The sequence below is a fragment of the Bombus vancouverensis genome, chromosome 15 (genome assembly GCF_051014615.1).
Source record: "Bombus vancouverensis nearcticus chromosome 15, iyBomVanc1_principal, whole genome shotgun sequence".
Classification (NCBI taxonomy): Eukaryota; Metazoa; Arthropoda; class Insecta; order Hymenoptera; family Apidae; genus Bombus; species Bombus vancouverensis.
The window spans coordinates 6112071-6131145 of record NC_134925.1 but is presented as its reverse complement, the minus strand read 5'-3'; the positions used below and the strand labels follow the sequence as shown (position 1 = coordinate 6131145).

Below are 19075 nucleotides of genomic sequence, written 5' to 3'. Positions count from 1 at the left end.
GTTTCAAGTAGCTCATTATTAATTAATGGTTCTACAAGTTCAGTCGTTAGATACTATATTTTGGTGCATAAAATGTAGAGAGTAACCTGGTAAAAATATTTATTAATACAAAAACATCTATTTTTAAAGTTAACATATAGCAAAGTTTTACGCGCGTTATCGATAAATAGCTACGATAATAAAATGAAGGAACGATTTTATTTTAGAGATTACGATACATATTTTCATTAAAAAGTCATCGAGCGTAAAGAAGTAATAATCATTGACAAAAATGACCGAAGATCAATAGGATCTTTTTAACACGCCAAATTTAATGTCCGGAAGTCACAGCCAGGGTATATCCACTTTGTTTAAAAAAGAATAACATTTTACGTGTTTCCCGTGTCATATCTTTCATTCTTTCTAATGGTAGATTTTTCCTCGTTCTAAATCACCCAGTTTTCAACGTAATATCGAATAGAAATGATATCAAATCCATATCTTGTCGATATTGTAACATAACTTCTTTTTTGCAGCTTTGATTTGCTCTCACTTGAACTGTGGAAAGCGTGACTTAATACGTTCAATGATACATACGTAATACATACAAGTAAGATTTAATACACACTGACTCTGGCTAAGGTCCAGATACGCGCGTAATTTCCATTTTCAAATTTCCGGGAGACGTCTCGCAGACAGCGCGAGTACCAACTCGCGCGAGTCATCGACTCGCGAAAAAAATCCATACCGGAGCGGTGTCGGCCCGTCTGAGCCGAAAGCGATGGTCGGGTGTCCGGCTCGAAAATGCTCTTCCTCTCGGTCTGTCCGTGCGGGGTAGAAGCACACACAGCCACAGAGAGGAAAAAAGTAATCGCGTCTAGCAGGATCAATGCTCGTGCAGTCGGCGACCAGTTCGAATTTCCAACCCCGCGCCTCTCGGATCGAAAAGGCAGCGAGCGAGTAGTCCACCCCTGCTTCCCCGCGTTGGCGCACGGGGTGGCCCGGTGTGTCGTGGCCAGGTAAGGGGCAGCTGTCCACCAGGTGCCACTCTCCCCACCAAACGTAGACGCTGTCGACGTTAGCACGGTGGGGATAACGCGACTGCGATTGGTCGGTGGCTCGCGCGCGGCTCGGCGATACTCTGGCGCTCGGTCGACGAGCAGTCAGTCGTCCCTGGCCGCTCGAGGGGCACGCAAGTGTTTGATAATTCGCGTTTTGCTTGCGTTTCTCGTCTTCGTGTCACGCGGTTGTCGAATCCTTCAACCTTTGACACGAAAACATTCGCCTCTCTCTCTCTTTCTTCTTTCTCGTCGCGTCACGCGTATATTTACATACATATATGTACATACATGTACTCAGTGCGTGTCGAGAGAAATTCAAGTCTCTTATCGTTCTTCTAATATTCGTATATACCGATCTCTACGTATATTCATCTTCCTTATACGTATATACTGTTTACACGGTCATACTGTTCTATTAGTTGGACAGAGTCCGCGACCATAATCACAGTGTGCTCTATGTGCGATCAGTGAGAATCAGCCGGTGTTCGTTCGGCCCCCGCGCGATTCCATCCACCTTGATCTCGTCATCGTCGTCGTCATCGTCGTCGTCATCGTCGTCGTCATCGTCGTCGTCATCGTCTTCGTCATCTCTATCGGCGCTCCCTACCCCCGGGATCTCACGGTTGCTCTCGTCACCTCGAGAGCACCACGGCTACATTTATGGGGGCGTCGTGCGCGGTCAAGGGCAGCAAGAGCCACCCCTGTCACTGCTGCAGCCACCTCGCCAGTCCCGGCGCGAGCGTGCAACAGCAGCAGCATCACCACCACCGCCATCACCACCATCATCACGAGACGCACCACGCGCACCACCAGCACCATCATCACCACCACCCCGCCGGGAAGCAACCCTCCGCCGAGCTGCAGCCGCAGAACAACAACGGGGACTGCAACATACTGGCACCGCTGCGCAGCAAGATGAAGGTGTTGAAGAAACTGAAACGCAAAATGGGCCTAGGTGAGCCACACCCTCACTTTTCCTTTATTCCACACGTTATTTATTTATTTATTTTCTATTTCTATCTTTTCCTTCGGCAAAAGTTTTCGTCGTCGTCTGTTGCTTCGGTGGCGTTTGCTCGTTCGGAGCATTCGGCGATAACGAGCGAACACTCTTCGCGATTGTGCGGTTGCTAGGCGCTATATATACGTGACACCACGTCGAGTTGCGGGGTGTTTGAAATTTCGACGATTTCGAGTCCGATGTCTATCGCATCTTCGTCGAACGAAATATTGCGAGAGATTATCGAGATCGTGGATTTTTTAGGGGGTTTGATAGGTCGACGAATTTTTGGAGGATCCTTTTCAGATTTTGTTTTTAAGTTCAATGTAGTTCGAAAACCTGAATGTAGGCTTTTCTGTTACGTTATCCATGATGTGTTGCAATTGGTAGACCGTATGACGAGATTATTAATTATGAAATCTAAAGAATATCTATATGTGGTATATCAGCGAGTAGTAACAAAAGGTCAATAAACCTGGTTGCTGCAACTTGTTCATAAATTTTCTCTCGCACTTTGAATTTTCGCAGCTGGCTTCTTTGCATCAGTGAATTCTTCGAAAACTTTTCCAAGGAATTATAGTTATACAATTCTTTAACGTAATATCATATAGAACACAGAATATCTATTTTTCTCTTTGAAGAAAGGACAGCTTTGTGCTTCTGTTGCCTTCTGTCTATCTCTTGGTTTCGAAACACATGCAAATTTCTCATTGTCCATGGATGTTCCAAATTTTGGGAAACTTTTCTAAAGAAACTGACAACTTTGCATTAGAATAACAGAGCAACCTTAGAAGACCATAGCGCAGTAAAATTTAATTTCCTTAACCATTTCTCTTTTCAACTACCTCCCCAGCTTCCAATTTTTCCAAAAATTTTCACGTTCTAGTCGAATCGTGAACACTTTTCAGTCCCCGACTTCTATAACGTACAACTTAGTAAACATATAATTGTAAAACGTGTTACTTTATGTACATCTCCCAATAATTTTATATTTACGCAACTTTTACTCGCTGTTTCTTTGTGTGCGCCTCGGCCCTGTTTCGACATGCTCGATAATCATTCGCGAATTCTGCAAACTTGCCCTCTTTGCTTACTCTGCTTACCTACATCTCGTCAACTCTTCGAAATGTACAGAAAATCGCTTTGGTGGCTCCCTCGAAGATAGCCGTGTTGACCCATTACACGGTGAAAATATGCTCACTCGAGACCCATACATCACCCTGCCTGTAAGCAACGTTGACATAACTCGCACACCCGTATTCGTCTCGTGAAATTAAGCTGCTGGTAATTTCCTTATGGAACCGGTCCCGGCTCGTTCGCCTGGACAAGGGGTGGCCAGCGCTTTTGTCACACGGAACAGGAGCACATTGACGTTGTAACAGTACCTACGTCGTGGCTCTCACGCGTCTAAAGTAGCGTACATACAAAGCTGTGCTGCAGTCGCTGGAAATACCGTACACCGATCGTCTATTGACATCGAGTTGTTTCTCGCTGACTAACAAGCAAAGATCTTGAGGTGTGATTTTTCGAGAAATTGTTGCACGATGGCGAAGCTTGAGATATCGAAGCTAACAAACTATTGCAGTATAACATATGGAGCACGTTAGAAAATTAATTCCGTTAATTCCCATAGATTCGCAAATTAATCGGTATTTTTTAAATACACGCGATAAGGGAAAATGTGTAAAATATCGATAGCATATAGCTATTCGTTGTAACAGCTAATGCAATTTTTACCTGTTTTCGTAGCAATACGAATTTGCATAAATAGCCGCGGTTTAACGATTGCTGTGAACATCGACACATTTTACTACCTCGTTATATCGTGGATTATCGCAGGATGGCAATAGTAGATACTGTTCTATGACGAGGTTAATGGTTATATTGAAACTACCAAATTCATCGAAACGAGTTTTCTCGATCTTTTATCTTGGTAGATGTTTTAACGATGTTTTAGTATTCATTCTTATTGAAATAGAAATAACTACGATGTATCTACTAATTCTTATTATACGTCACCCTTTATCTTGCTTTTTTTCCTTCTCGATTCCACAGAAGCTTCGAGGTAGAATATCTTTGGGATTTTTTATTAATCATCGGCAAATATGAATCTATGCTTGTCTACGTCTACGTTATGTCTTTTTAGGCGATTCATCGTACACTTGGGAATATCTGCTTCCTTAATTCGTGAAATTTCTTTTTATAATACGATACTTAGAATCGGATAAAAACTGATTTTAAGTGAATGTTCGAATAAACTTTCCTGGTAAGGAATTTTGATAGAGAATGATTTATAGAGGTATTTTAGAAATAACTTTATTGAAGAAACATCTTAATAAAATAACCGTGACCTGGTTCCGAGTGTATCGCAAGTTCAGTTAGTCGGAGCATCTCGAAGGAAACACGATCTCCAGATAAAATGTAACTTTCCGTTTGACACAGATTAAAACCACTTTCGCGAAGTCCTTTGTCGACGCTCTTGTCATATTTCAAATAAATTTTCCACCATATTTCGCGACCTTTGGTCTCTGTTCTATTCTTTTCAATTTCTTTAACAAATTAAAATTAATTAAGAAAGTAAACCTAGTGTGCGGTAGCTTTTAGTTTTAATATTTCTCAGAATTGTGGCATTTATCAGTTCTAATGTTCTGCGTGGAAAATTAATTGAAAATTATTCTATAAATGGTAAATGGCAATTTCAATCACGCCAAGAATCTAATGTAAAAATTGAAATAGTTTTCACCTGGATATAGTACAAAAATAGAATATTTAATTAAGTATCATAGGTGATCCAAATAAAATGCTAAAGCAATGCTTAATAAGCGTACTCTATCTCTCAGGACAAATGAATAATTTAACTCGGCCCTTGATGATGATGCCTCGGAAGGTCGTTAGAAGGCTGCAGGGCTCCGAGGAACCTTTCCTACAGGATCGTTAGCGCTCCCGCTGCTTCCTTTATTTTTAATCGCTGTTTTCCCACGTAGCGTCGAAGTGAAAGGTTCCTCGAGATAAAATAAAAACGCCTGTGACGCAGCGGCGTGCCGCCAACTACGTGTTTACTTACTATTAGATTAGCCCTGTCACGATTCTTCAGTCATTTTCATTTACTTGTACACACTTGTGACTGTACGATTCCTACGATTGTGTTTGACAATATTCTAAACTTTACAAAATTTATCCGGTGCTCGATCTGTTTCGTTACATCATTTTATCGAGCCCAGTAAATAAATAAGATGATCGTATTAAATAAATCAAACGACTCTAGAAACCTGGAACGATAAAAGATTTAAATCTCGATATACAGGAAAAGTATTTGTACGTCGTTATACTTGTCACAGCGTTTAGATATTAATCAATCAAGTTCAAGTAGATTAAGTTTCATATCAGTCGACTGTACGTTCGTACGACTAGAAAAATTTAACACTAAAAGTTTGATAGTTTAAAAACGAAACGTGCAACCTGACAAGAGAACGCTTTCATTGGAAAATAATAGCGTGTACAGATAATATTTGTAGCCACTGTACATAACCTAATTTCACTATATGCAGATGGTTAATAAATCGTGACCAAGTTCGATATCCTCGGCCACAGTTTCATCTGATATCCTTTAACCGCGAGACTGTAATGGAAAATCGAAGTCGGTCATCCGATGCAAGCTTTATAACAGGAATACGAGTCTTCTATTCTCATCCTTCCACTTTCCCTTTCCTAATTTCGAGTTCAGCTCAGGGACACGTCGTGATCGCGCATTCAATGATATCGAAAGGGGAAGAACACCGGGATATCGTCACCAAGGAGCATTGAATAGAGCGAATCGAATATTCTTAGCAACTTGCACGATCCACTTTCGCCTCTCGAGGACGTTAAAGATTGTCGGTTATTCCCGGAAAATCCGATAACCTATATGCTAGCTCGCTGGAAATGTTCTATCCGCTAATGAGACGAAGGATGAATGTTTTATTAATATCATCATCTACCTGGATATCGAATGTGTTTCGCTCCTCTTTTTCTTCTTGGAGAAAAAGTCGATGGTCAGGTTTTGGACTTTTTGTCGACAACAGGTAACATTCGTTTTCTTCCGTTTGGAAGTCGTTTTATATTTTATCAATAATCACGTGAACGAAAATGTTACGTATTGTTAATTCTTCTGGAGGATTCGAATTTATGGATACATTTTTTTCTTCCGGTCAGATTAGATGCAATTCGATGTGACTGTATTATAAACATTGTACTACCTCTGCATTCGTTTCTTCAATGCATATTTAATTACATACATTTCTTTTCAAAAAATTCATCAGGACGATAATTGTACACGCACACTCTCAAAATTCTCAGGATATGTTTCGTCTTCAATAAACTCAACATCTTCTATGTAGATTATGAACTTTAAATTGTACGTATTTTTAGAAAAATTGCTAATATTCTCGCCGGGTTAAATGGTCTTTTAACCTTCTCCACTTTTGAAGAAAGTATAAGAAGAAAATATAATTCGTGTTAATAATTTTTCAAATTTCTCCAGGGAGTTCTTCTTCGAAAATACGAAATAACCGCCGTAAAGTCGCCAACCAAAATTCTATAGTAGATAACAAACTGCTTGGAAATCTGCTGCTTTTCTGTACGAAGCGCACCCCAGGGACAGAAGTTCCTCAACAACCCCAATATTAATATTCCATTACGGTGGTTCTCCTTCCGTTGGAGCAGAAGCAGGACTGCTGCGACACAATGGAAGTAGGTCGTTGAAAGAGAAGTCCTCCGGCTGAAGTCGTCATTTCCTCCGTTATTTTCGCGCACAAACCCCCCGTTCATTCCCTCGTTTCCGTCGTTTTCCAGCGAACAACGGCCTGATACCGCGCTTATCCGCGACTCTGTCAACGGGGGTGGATTTGTATCGTTGCGGCTACCGTTCGTCGTTGACCGACTTTTTGCTCAATGGGTGATTTGCCAGTTCTGATGAGAGACAAAACCAAAGGGATTCGGGCTTCGAGCCCTCGTTTTACCCCTTTTTCCTCGCTTCAACGTTTAATTCGGATCCCGTTCGAAATAATACTCGTTTCGATCGATATCGTTTGGTATTTTCTACGTGTTGTTTAAAAACGAGCCTTTCCAAGATGGACTGATAAATTCTAGGCATACTTTTTATAAAATTCTTAATTTCGTTACGTAAGTCGATCGATATCCAATTCCCCAGAAACAAATCACTTAACGGATCTAGTATTAGGTTCTAGTATTTGCATAAAATGACATGTACATTTGTTTCTACATTTCTGTCTCAAAAATGAAGCACCTGGTATATTGAATCATGAATAATCTCTTTAAAATTTTCGACATATTCCCACTCTTCTTTCGTGTGAATATCTATGTTGTGTGTTTTCAACATAACTCACAGATATACGATATAATACATACATATACAATAAGACAAATATAATAAATTGTCGAGAATGTAGCCTCCTATTTTCCAACTTTTCTTCCAACCGTAACATCTCAATTACACGACTCTGCGAACTCACGGATTACTGTAACACCGCATCCAACTTTCCCCTCTTCTAAATATCACAATTACAAAACTCTCCACCCTAACAAACCTCCAAACCGTCAAACCTTCTCTTTGCAACCCCTTCGCGATTAAACAGCCCTTCGACAAACGTCCACGAGCCAAGGGAGAAGCCTCAAAGAATCGTCTGGCTGCGAGAACCAAAGGGAGCATCCTCCAGGCGCGGTCGTCATCCCGGTTATTTTCTAGTCTCGTTGTAGAAGTTCGTCACACGGTGGCTCCGTCACGGAACCGTATCGTCGACGTTCCTCGTTGACCGACTTTTCCTCAATGGATGATTCGCCAGCCAAGAACGACGGAGACAAACGAAACGAACTCCTCCAAAAAGAACGGAGAAGCAAGAAGGACGCGCGTTCGTTCTGCCCCCTCTTCTTTCTTTTCTTTCTTTTTTTTTTTTTTTCGCTCGTCACCCTTCAACGTTTCCCGGTGCACCCCGTTCTCATCAGATATCTGTTGTTCCCGGCCGCGCGACGAGCCTCTTTCTAAGAACGTTCGCCATTGTCGGCGACAGCTTTCGCCAAGTGGAAACTCTCCTCCACCACCCACTAGCTGCCTCTCTTTCTTCTTCTTTCTTCTCTGTTTTTTTTTTCGCCTCTCGGCCGACTTTTGTCTTCCATCAGCCAGCCAGACGTCGCTCCCCCGCGAGCCACCGAATCTTTCACGAATTTCAGATGCGACAATGCACGCTGCAAGGACAAAAAGGCCCTGTCGGAGTCTGGGTCGCGGCCGTCTGAATAATCGCAGATTATTCGAGAAATCTCGCCAACCTCGTCCTCACTGCTCGCGAACTTGCGCGCATCCGGTTCTTCTTCCTCTTCCTCGCTTTCTCTCTCTCCTTCTGTTTTTCTTTGCGAGTTCTCTGGGTCGCGGAATTGCGCGCAGGCTGCTAGACGGCTCGCAAGTTGTTTGGGTTTCCGCTGCGATTGACGGAGAAATTAAGATTCGGCCTCTTAGGTTGGTGTGTTAACGGGGTAGATAGGATTCTAGAAAGGTGTGGTTTTTTTCGGATTACGGACAAGTCGCCGGTGTTTAAAATTGGAATTGTAGAAATTTCTCCACCCTGATGAGGTGTCTTGATCCCTTTTTTCTTTCGAACGTTAATTGGGGTAGGATTCTAGGAAAGGGTAGTTTTTAGGATCGAAGAAAAGTGGATAATGTTTAGAATTGTTCGAGTTTCGGTTATAATTGTAACGGGAATTAAGATTAAGTATTTTTAATTTGTTAATGGAATAAGTAGGATTCTAAGAAGGAGTGGTTTTTCGAATTATACAGAAGCTTGTGTTTAGGATTGGTTTTAGGAATTTCGTAACACTTGTAGAGTGATTTCATGGCATTTTTTCCTTCGAATGTTAAATGGATTTGTAGAAAGTGTAGTACCTATTTCAGATACCGAATTGTGAAACTAGATTTCTGATTTACTGCTTAAGGAATGGGAAATGTTACGACGATGCGTTATGGTTCTGTTCTACAATGCCCCCTTTCTTCTACGTCGATGCTCATTCACAACAGTCCATTGTAATCAATCGATCGAAATCTAGAGCTGTTTCCTCGACGATCCTTCGACCTCCGAATCAGTGTTTTTTAACTCCTTGCACCGTGACATTTTTCTATACGATAAAAGATTTCGATCCACTTATATTTATAACCATCGCAAAACAGACGTTTATTTTCCATTCAGAATATTCATTTTTATCACACATAAAATAATAAAAAAGGATTGAACAATAGAACAACTAAATTATCATCGATTCTCAATCTTTTTGCAAATGTCATAGAAAAGATTCTCTTTCTCCTCGAATTATTTGTCCTTCGTTATTCATCTCTGTTAAATAACAAAAAAAAATCTTCGTTTTGCCTAACAATTAAATAACGAAATAAGAATACCAATTTCCTATTTTTTTTTTTTTTTTTTTTTTTTTTTTGAAAATATAATGAAGGAAGTTTACGTCATGGAGTTTACATCATTGAAACGAGCTTAGTTTTGAGGGGCGTTGAAAGAGAGAAAACTCGGCGCGAGAAATCTTCAAATTTAATGATCTTCGGGTTTACGACCGGGGCTGAAAGACCCAACTGTTCTATTTTTCATCTTTTTCGCTCTTTCCCGTGCTTAGCCTTCCGCTTTTACGTGTCGAATTTTCTTTAATGGAAGAGATTCAAGAGACCAACGCTACGTGCGCACCTTTTTGCGCGACACTTTGTGGGAGGTCTTTGAACCGTATTCCTTTAAACATTTTCTATCGGACAGACAATACACGTGCAGCCCATAAAACATTGCTCTCCCTCGTGTTTTTATTTTCCTCCCTTTCTCTCTGTCTCTCTTTCTCTTGTTCGTATAAAAAATCTGTTTTGTTTTCTGCTTCATCACCGAACAAACTCAGGTTTTTTGCTTCCACTTCTCTTGGGAAGATTCTACACCTTCACTTCGAAGAACGAAACTTGCTCTTTTATTTACGCTGCCTGAAGCTGTAGAAGTTGGCATCAGGTTCTGAATTTTTATAGTTCGTGTACTTCGCGTATAGCGACAACTTGGTGCTATATATTTAACTTAGTTACTATCCTGGTGTTAAATTAATTCCAATTTTCAGTTACCTAGTTTAAGGAACTTGCCCTTAGGTTATAATTAAAAAAAAAAAAAGAGAAACATTTGCTCGACGATTCGTAGAAAGAAAAGCCCAAATCTCGTTGCAACTTCGATTTAAAAAGTATATCTTTATACGAGATTTAAAACAACTGCAGTAAATATCCACCCAAAGGAACGATACGAAGAAACAATAGCGAATTTCAATTATATTGAAAATACGTATGACATAATTGAATTATCTAATATTAGAAACTCTTTAATAGTACAAAAGAGATTTATAATTTGCTTGAAACTTTGACTATCAAAAGAACCTTGTATCATATAAAAGCAACTCAAACAAATATGTCTCCTCAAAATTAACAATTAGATGCTCCTTAAAACTTAATCTCAAAAAGATATTTCTTTCATATCAACTAGAACCATAAATTTCACCAAAAGAAGAAAAAAAGAAAAAGAAAAATATATATCTCAACAGAATTCGTAGAAAGAAGTCCACATCCATCCAGACATTTCCATTTACAAAAAGTCTGCCTTTCATCCTGCGCCAATAAATCTGAAAATGGAAGAAGAATTTAGCCAGCGAAAATTCCAAAAAATAATTCAACGAGGCAGAACCCTACGTCTGGCTCGGTGACTTTAATGGCTGCACAGGCGGCGTCTTCGTTCGAAAAGCAAGAAGCGCGATCGTCTGACAGAATTCGCATACGGCTCGATCATTCTTCTAGGGTAGCAGCTGTGCTCGGTCAACCCTCGTGCGTTTATATCTTTCGCCACCCTTCCTCGTTTCTTCTAGCCCCTGCTGTTGCTCGATAGAAAAGGAGAAGAAGCTTCTCGCAGAGAAACGAGCGTACAGCCATTCGAACAGCTGACGAGCCTTTAAAACTTTCGGCGTTGGCTTTTTACCTGAGCTCACGTTGCATCGAAATGGCGAGGCTTCCTCTCTCGGATCTCGAATCGCAAGGCACGGTCATTATTCGGACAATAAACTCGTGGAACGAGCTTACTTTCGATCTGCCAGTTTCGATTCTGCCTGAATAGAGGAATCGCGTAGATTCAAAGAGAAATGCCAAATCGACCGGCGAAGGAAGAAGGGAAATTTTTGTTCGCTGGGAAAAAATGAAGAAAAATGAAGCAGATTTGAGAAAGCGAATCAGATTTGTTCAAGTTAGACTGATACGCAGCATAGGGATGCGATTGTTTTGTGAAAAATTGTGCTTTCAAGCGAAAGTTGCGCGATTGTGAGTTAATCTTTGATTTTTGTTATTTGGTTTGTTACATACCTTGTTATTAACTATTTTTCGTGATACGTGTATATTATGTTTATTGTGAATTATGTAATTTTAAGAGTTTGTTACAGTTTATGTTTTGACTTCTTTATGACTTTAAAATTTGTTACTGTTATAATGTATATAATTTATTATTGTTATATCTTTATTGTAGTTTATGTCTCTGTTAAAATTTTCTCGGAGTCGTCAGTTATTTTAAACAAAATAGTCTTAAAACAAGAAAAAAGACAATTACAGCCAATACTGTCTACTTTCCAAGCTTCGTTCTATTCAAGCATGATTCTCCTTCACTATCTATAAAACTTTATCTCACGTAGTATCCTACAAGACATCTAAATCGTAGCTTTTTGTAAATCATCACAGTTTTTCCTTCCTTAGTTCGTTATTATACCTGACGTTCCAAAAAAGCAACATCACGAAGGCCATTCCCGCGAACGTAACAAACTTCAACCACCACTCTTCTCAGACAATGACCAGCAAGATCGTTCTCTGTGAACCTTTTAGACGTGCCACGAAACGATGACAGCCTCTTCTTAAACCGCAATCTTGATCCCCTAATGCCTTGTCCAAGCATTACTTCCAAATAAAACTAATTATTATTCATAAATATCAATTCTCATTTTGAGATCAAGTTAGGAAAGGCGGAAAGTTATATTCGATTATTTTTTAAACGTGAAAATATGGAGAGCCAAGAATTCCCTCATTTTAATACGTAGGAACACAAAATGTATCGCATCGATCGCAATCGATGAAGATTACAAAAATGGAAAATTTCAAAGTGTACAGATTGTACATAGATCATGAAGTATGTAAAGTTTAAGGGTCACTTTCAGATTACAGAAAGCTGGAAATTTGGAAAACAGAAACATTTCCATGGTACAAACTTAACACACAGAATGTTTTCAGAGTTCAAGGTTCACAAAATCGCACAAATCACAAAAACATTTCCAAGCTATAGTACTTGGTCAACACACGGTACAAGGAGGTTTTCAAAGTCCGCGTACAGGTCACAAGTTACAAAAGGAAAATTTCCAAGATACAAAGTTCGTACACGAATCACAAATGATAAAAGAGGAAACTTCCAAGATCCAAACTTCTTACATACGTGGATCACAGAGAACACGGAGCTTACAAAATACAAACTTCTTTCACGAATCACGGATTAATAATAATGAAATTCCCCAAAAATGATTATATTTCACAATAAAAATAAAATTTCCAAAAAATGATCATTTCCAAAGTAGAAAGTTCACGTATGAATCTCCAAAAAACAGGGATTCCGAGGTGCACAGTTCACACTCAGAGCATAGGTTTCTGATCAGAACCTCTCTCTCTCTCTTTCTCTCTCTCTCCCTCGAGTTCCCGGGATACGCATCGGGTTATTCCGCGTCCGTTCCTCCGTTGCCTGACTCGTTCGCGGTTTTTCTGGTTCTTTTTGCCTCGGTGAATCACTCGGCCCTCCCGCGGCAGAGATTCTCAGTTGGCGATCTCAGCTCCGCGGCGAAACGCAGGTGGAAAGAGAGTCGCGGGTATGGCGGCGCACACCAGGATAACGACACGTGTCTCGAACAGTCCTCGGCCGCTTCCTAGACGGAGAAAAAGGCCGTCGACAACCACCGTGACTCATGTGCCGTTTAAGGTCGAACCGGTGAGCTGTCGAATGGATTCGTGACGAAATTCCTTCGGACAACGAACGATCGTTGCGTAAGTCGAGTGCCCAGAGAATCGATCCAATCGAACAATAACCTGCCATCGATCTGTTACTCTTGTCGCAGTCTTTGACGTGTTTTGCGTGGATTACGCGGATAGTCTTGCAAAACGGTTTCTCAAAGGAATTTGTATTGACTAATGTGGATTGGTATGTAAGTATTGGGACACCTGTTTATTTGTTACATTTATTCCAAGACTTGAGAATATTTAGTATTTCGTGTTATTAGTAAAAATTCATATTTTTATAAAGGCAAATAAAGGAACAGAACCCAATGTTTCATCTACTAAATTCCGTAACTGGCCGCAAACTTTGCATATTTTGCATACCTTTGCACATTGTGTGTATTATTATATTATTATATTCCTCATGAATATATGAAAATCTGCACTCTAATTGCGAGGCATATACGGTTAATACAAAAAGTATTGGCACATCGTTGTATTTATTATGGTACTTATATACTCATTAAGTTCAAGTATATTAAATTTCTTATGACATATAATATAGTACTTTCGTGTGATTACTTAACCCGATTAAAACTTTAACGCTATGAAAATGAAACGTAAAACCTGAGGAAAAAAAACCACTGCACTGGAAAATAAGGGTGTGCGATAATACTTTTCGTAACCACTGTATGATGCATATCAGGTTCGCAAATAATACACGTAGAATGTGAAAGTAGTAAAGAGCAATTTGTACTAAATATCACTAGGTGTCCTAATACATGCCTATAATATGAAGCTGGTTCTCGTTTGTAGGAGACATCGTTATAACGTAGATTTCAGGAGCTAGATAACAGGAATCGATTTTCTGTTTACTCAATCGACACCTTTGAGGTTTTCACTGTTCGATCCTTGATCGCATAGACGGTTCATCTTCGTCTATATCTTAACATATTTGTTAACTAACTCTTGTTTAACTGGAAAAAAGACTTCAGCCTGTTTTTCCCTATAATCGGTCAATTAATAAATTTTAATAATTATTCCTCGCAATTAACTGAACCCAAGATCCACGATGGAAGCTTCAAAAGTCTCGAACAAACAGGGAATCGACTCCTTCAACCAGGAAACCTACGATATAATCTTTGGAAAGCATTTCTCTGAAATTTAAATGCCAACCAACAAACGTATGAAAACGTGAAATTCTGAAAGAAGTTCACTTCCACGATTATTCACAAGTTGATCACTCTCCATAGTCGTCTGGTCGTGGAAGATCTTCGCTCACGTGGCAAAGAGGAGCCAGCTTCCTCGAGCGGCCCGATCACTGACCGTCCTCACTGACTGGTCAGGTTAGTTTGTGTGCGTTCACACCCATCCACCCACTTTCCGCTCAACCTGTGACGTCACAGCATCGCAAATGGAACCCGTCTTTGTTCCCACAAGCGTTTCGCAAACCGGTTTACCAATGGTTCCGCGTGCCCTGTCAGCTGGCAGGACCGTTTAATCGGTTGGAACCGTTTCTATTTTAAAGGATCGCCCATTTTAAAGGATCCTCCTCGACTCCTCATCCTTCCAAGAATAGTTCATTCATGTCCGTTAAAGCGTTGCCAAGCGTTCCATCGCGGATTTAGATAAGGATGAGCGAGTAGATTTTACGCACGTAGGCGCGCTGTCCTTACGGCGCTACTCGGCTGCTATCTATTCTGGTTAGACTTAGGCCTTTGGCAAATAGAATCTTGTTTTCGCGTGTTATCTTTGTATTGTCTTTTGGCCTGTTTAGTGGACTCTGATGGTTTACACGAGGATGCGTGTGGATGCGCGAGAGTGCGTGGAAATTGGGCCCAATAATTGGACTGTTTGTTGGAGATTTGGTTTAGGAGAGATATCAGGATATCAGGATATTTTAAGAGAGATGTTGGGAATAATTCATAGAGCTTTGAATAGTTCGTGCATACTGTTTTGTGTTTGATAAAATTGAACTTTACGTAATCGTAATACAAATAGTAAGTTTGAACAATAATTAATGTTACTTGGATACTAAAGAAAATTAGAGAGAGGCCTTCGATATTGGTTAACTAAAATGGTTTCGTTCTTCGATAACAGCATGTTGAATCTCATAGATATATATACAGTGGATTAAAATTCATTATATAAGTGTGATCAGGGGAAATCTTCTGTGGCTGAAGATAAGACGAAACTCGAGAAATGAAATATTATGTTGGAGGCTTCGTTTTTCAAGAAAACTGCATTTGCCTCCTACCCAGTTAGAAACCAGTCGAGTTCCTGTATACTTAATAAGTTTTTGAACTTGAAGTTTTGAAGCCTCCACGTCTGTGATGTCAAGTTTTCAGGTTGATGTGGTTTGGGAAGTTGGTTATGATCCAGTTTCGAAGATTTCTGTGTCGTATGTCTTTTATCGGTCAGGTATTTGGCAGTTTTTCGAACTTCCTGCAAAGCAGATACGGAGGACGGAAATGAGACTGTATCATAGACCGGAAGCTCGCGTCATCGATGTAGTGTACCTGAACGCTATCGTGAAAGAGATTTCCACGAGCAATCTGCTAGCATTTTCGTTCTTCCTGTTCCCTTTTATCTTGCATTTAGAGAAATATTTTCAGTGCTGAACCTTATTCAGTTATTCTTAATATCAAGCGCCAGGAATCCTTTGTTAATCGAGCTTGTGTTGCTACGATAGATCTACGTACATTTCACACTCTTCTTCTGTATTTAAGAGATGTACATTCAAAAAATTTCTCTATTTAGCTCGTCAGCAGTCAAATCGATCCGAAGAGATGAACTCCATTTCTTACGGAGTTCTTCATTTTACTAGCCGTTTTATTGCAAATCTTAAAAATTATAATATACTTATAAATATAAATTATATTATACTATGTAATAAAATTAAAAGAATACAATATATCTATATGTATCTATAAAATTCAAATGTAACATCTAAGTATAATAATATATTATAATATAATACAGTTAGCACTGAGTATCTTGAAAATCAGACGATTTATGTCCAGAAAATTCCCCACAAGAGAGTTGCGTAAGTAATTGTATCTTCCACGGTCAGTGAATATTAAAAATAAAATGAATATTAAAAAAATATCACGTCTGTAATCGTCTCTGAATACATCTATTTATAGAGTTAATCAGCGTGACTTCCGAACGATTCAGTTAACAGCTGAAAATATATGCGATCTTGCGATCCTTCCATCCTCCACTTTCTCGCTGCAGTTCTTCTTACAAACTTCACTTTTCCTATGCTCTAGACCACAACTATATACGTAGGATCGTAAAATTGAAGAAGAAGATATAATAACTGACTCGAAGCGAGAAATAGTATGAGAGGAATTACACGATATCCAAGCAAGGATAGCCGCAGAGTACTTGTACGCGTTTGGAGCTCGCGGAAGCAAGGTGCGTGAACACCCCAGACAGCACGTGCAGGTTCGACGAGGTGCGCGTACCGGAAGTCGCGGCCACTTAATGGATGCGTACGAGCCTAACGTACGCACGTGCTCGACGCTCCTGTGGAAATTCGTCAGTTCACCCAGACGAGACGCATCCACCCTGAAACGCGCTTCGTATGCTTCGTAGTTTCACTTCTTTTTGATGTACACCTTCATCGCGATCTTGATCTATGTTTGGGTTCGCTGATCATTTGGACTGGATTCGAGTTGGTTTGAAAATGTTTCTTCGAGTTGATGAATTCAACGTGCAAGAACTTTTTCGGAACTGCAGAGTTGCGTAACTCAACTTTTATCACCGTTGCATTATTATCTTTATTGGATTACAAGGCATGGAAAATTATGAATGATTCGCTGCAGATTACTTCGAGATTCAGGCAAATTTTTCGAGTTCGTGGAGTCAGAAGGTGAAATCGTTTGGGACGGCTTGCCGTGTAAACGAATTTTTATCACATCTGGATTATCTATTGACTTTTCTTCTTGATTGACTAGCCAAGTACGAAAAATCGTGGATCGCTGCAAGTTATTTCGAAGATTCTTTCGATTCTTTCGATTTAGAAGACGGAGAAATAGGGTTTTTTGTTTTAGGGATAGCTCGCGCTTCGTCGTCGTTTGGTTGGATTTTACTTAAGAAAATTTATCATGTCAGCGGCGCGTCATAGATTGCTTTAAAGATTCTCTTAGTTTTTTCGATTTGTGAAACGAAGAGCTGACATTTTTCCACGTTATATGCCCTATAATTGGACTACAATTGTCGCATAATAATATATATAGTATTATAATAATCGATTTAATAAAAACAATTGTGAATGATTTAGCAGAAGGGTCGTTCCAAAGCGGAGCGTGGAATAAAAGAAATGGAATGTGGAGAGTGGACTGTCAGCAAAAAAATGTAATTCAAACCACTGTTCCTCTTCATCTTCAATTTCGATAGTTCCTACACTACAAACTCGTCTTTATAACATTTTCCTATTTCTTCTATCTTGATTTCTCTCTCTCTCTCTCTCTCTCTCTCGAATCAACAACATACTTCACTAGTTTCACTGCATAAAATATCGACGACGGCACATCTGCTACAGAAAGAAGTTTCTCGGATTGTCGAAAAGGAAAAAAAGAAGTGGCAAAAGGCCACCCATTTAATCTTGCTTTCGCCTGAACGCGTTCTTCTTTCGCGAAAATAAATTTTCATCGTCGAAATAGCTCGACGGTTGACTTAAAGAGCGGAGTGTAGCTCCGTTCGAACATCTGTCGTCGATAGAAGTGCTTCCAGAAGAAACGAGGAACGAGCCAGGAGAGCTTTCGAGCAGTTCATTTGGTAACGATTAGTAGCCCCCGTTTTCTCGATGAACTCTTCAACTAAAGGGTGGATTCTCGGCTATCGACTCTCGCAGGAATATATTTTTATTCTCTCCAGCTGTCCACTGCAACGATCTCAATAACGAATTTTCTACAATGATTATCCTGTTATAAAAGTATTTTATTAGAAATATCCGAAGCATTTAAGAAAATTATTGTTATTTGGTTTCTGGAAAATAGAATTCGCAAAGTGTTAGAGATTTTACATTCCTAAATTCTAGCGTAGAAGTTGAAATTCTTTGGAAAAATAAATTCACGTTTGATATTAATTTTATACTAATAAATTTCCTATTTTTCTAAATAGCGAAAGATAGCTTCATTTTTTCTAATGGAAGATTTAATTTGTCGTTATGAAAGGATCACTAGAAATTTGATTAGAAAGGATCATTAAGGATTGCTAATATTTCGTTCGTTTTCTAGATAATCACAAAAATATTCCATTAGAAAGATACATTAATATCGATAACGTTAAAAGAAAATAATCCCAAATTGAAGATTTTTCACTGCAATGAAATTTATTGGAATTCCATTTTAGTTAACGTCCAGTTAACTCATCTCTCGCCAATTTTTTCTACGAATATGAATTCCTATTATTTGAATGGAAAATCACAGTTAATGAAATCTTCGTCGAAGACACCAAACTGTTTCAAACAAACGGCGTTACGTTGTAAATAATAGCGTAAGAAATGCGTGAACTTTGCTAGGAATAGCCTGAAAGAAATAGAATCTGTCGTCGACAGGAAGACAAAGGGGACGTGGTCCATTCGATCGCGAGCTTTTTCACCGACAATGCACTTTGCTCGCGTCGTCATCTTGAATCTCTCGGTTCTGCTACGAAGAACCCCTCGTCGAGATTTATCGAGGTTGCCTCTTTAAGGCTTCCTTTTTCTCCGTGGATGCTCTACTGCACCCGGGAGCGTTCGTCGTTCTTTTAATGGAACAAACGTTGAGACATCGAGGCGCTGAAGCCATTTTTCAACTCGAGAGCGTTCGCCTTGCAGCTTCTGGATTTCTTCCTATCAATTCTTCAATATCGTTGCACTTGTTCCTCGATAAATCTGTGTTAGCGAACGGTCACTGTCGTCGAAGGAAAATAATTCTTTCCGCAACCTTGCAACGGATCGTGGCGATAATTTCA

General features: G+C 39.7%; 1 protein-coding gene across 2 annotated transcripts in view; it reads left to right on the top strand.

The window, feature by feature from the left end:
* Positions 1-19075, top strand: part of neur (E3 ubiquitin-protein ligase neur) — a 114169-nt gene that overhangs the window by 53611 nt on the left and 41483 nt on the right. Inside the window, exon 1 of one of the 2 annotated variants that reach the window (XM_033334925.2) lies at positions 1164-1995. The exons of the other annotated variant lie outside the window; for it this stretch is intronic. Within the exon in view, the coding sequence (XP_033190816.1) occupies positions 1701-1995 (295 nt within the window). The 5' untranslated portion in view covers positions 1164-1700. Of the gene's footprint in view, positions 1-1163; positions 1996-19075 lie in introns of those variants that run through there. 2 annotated transcript variants of the gene reach the window in all.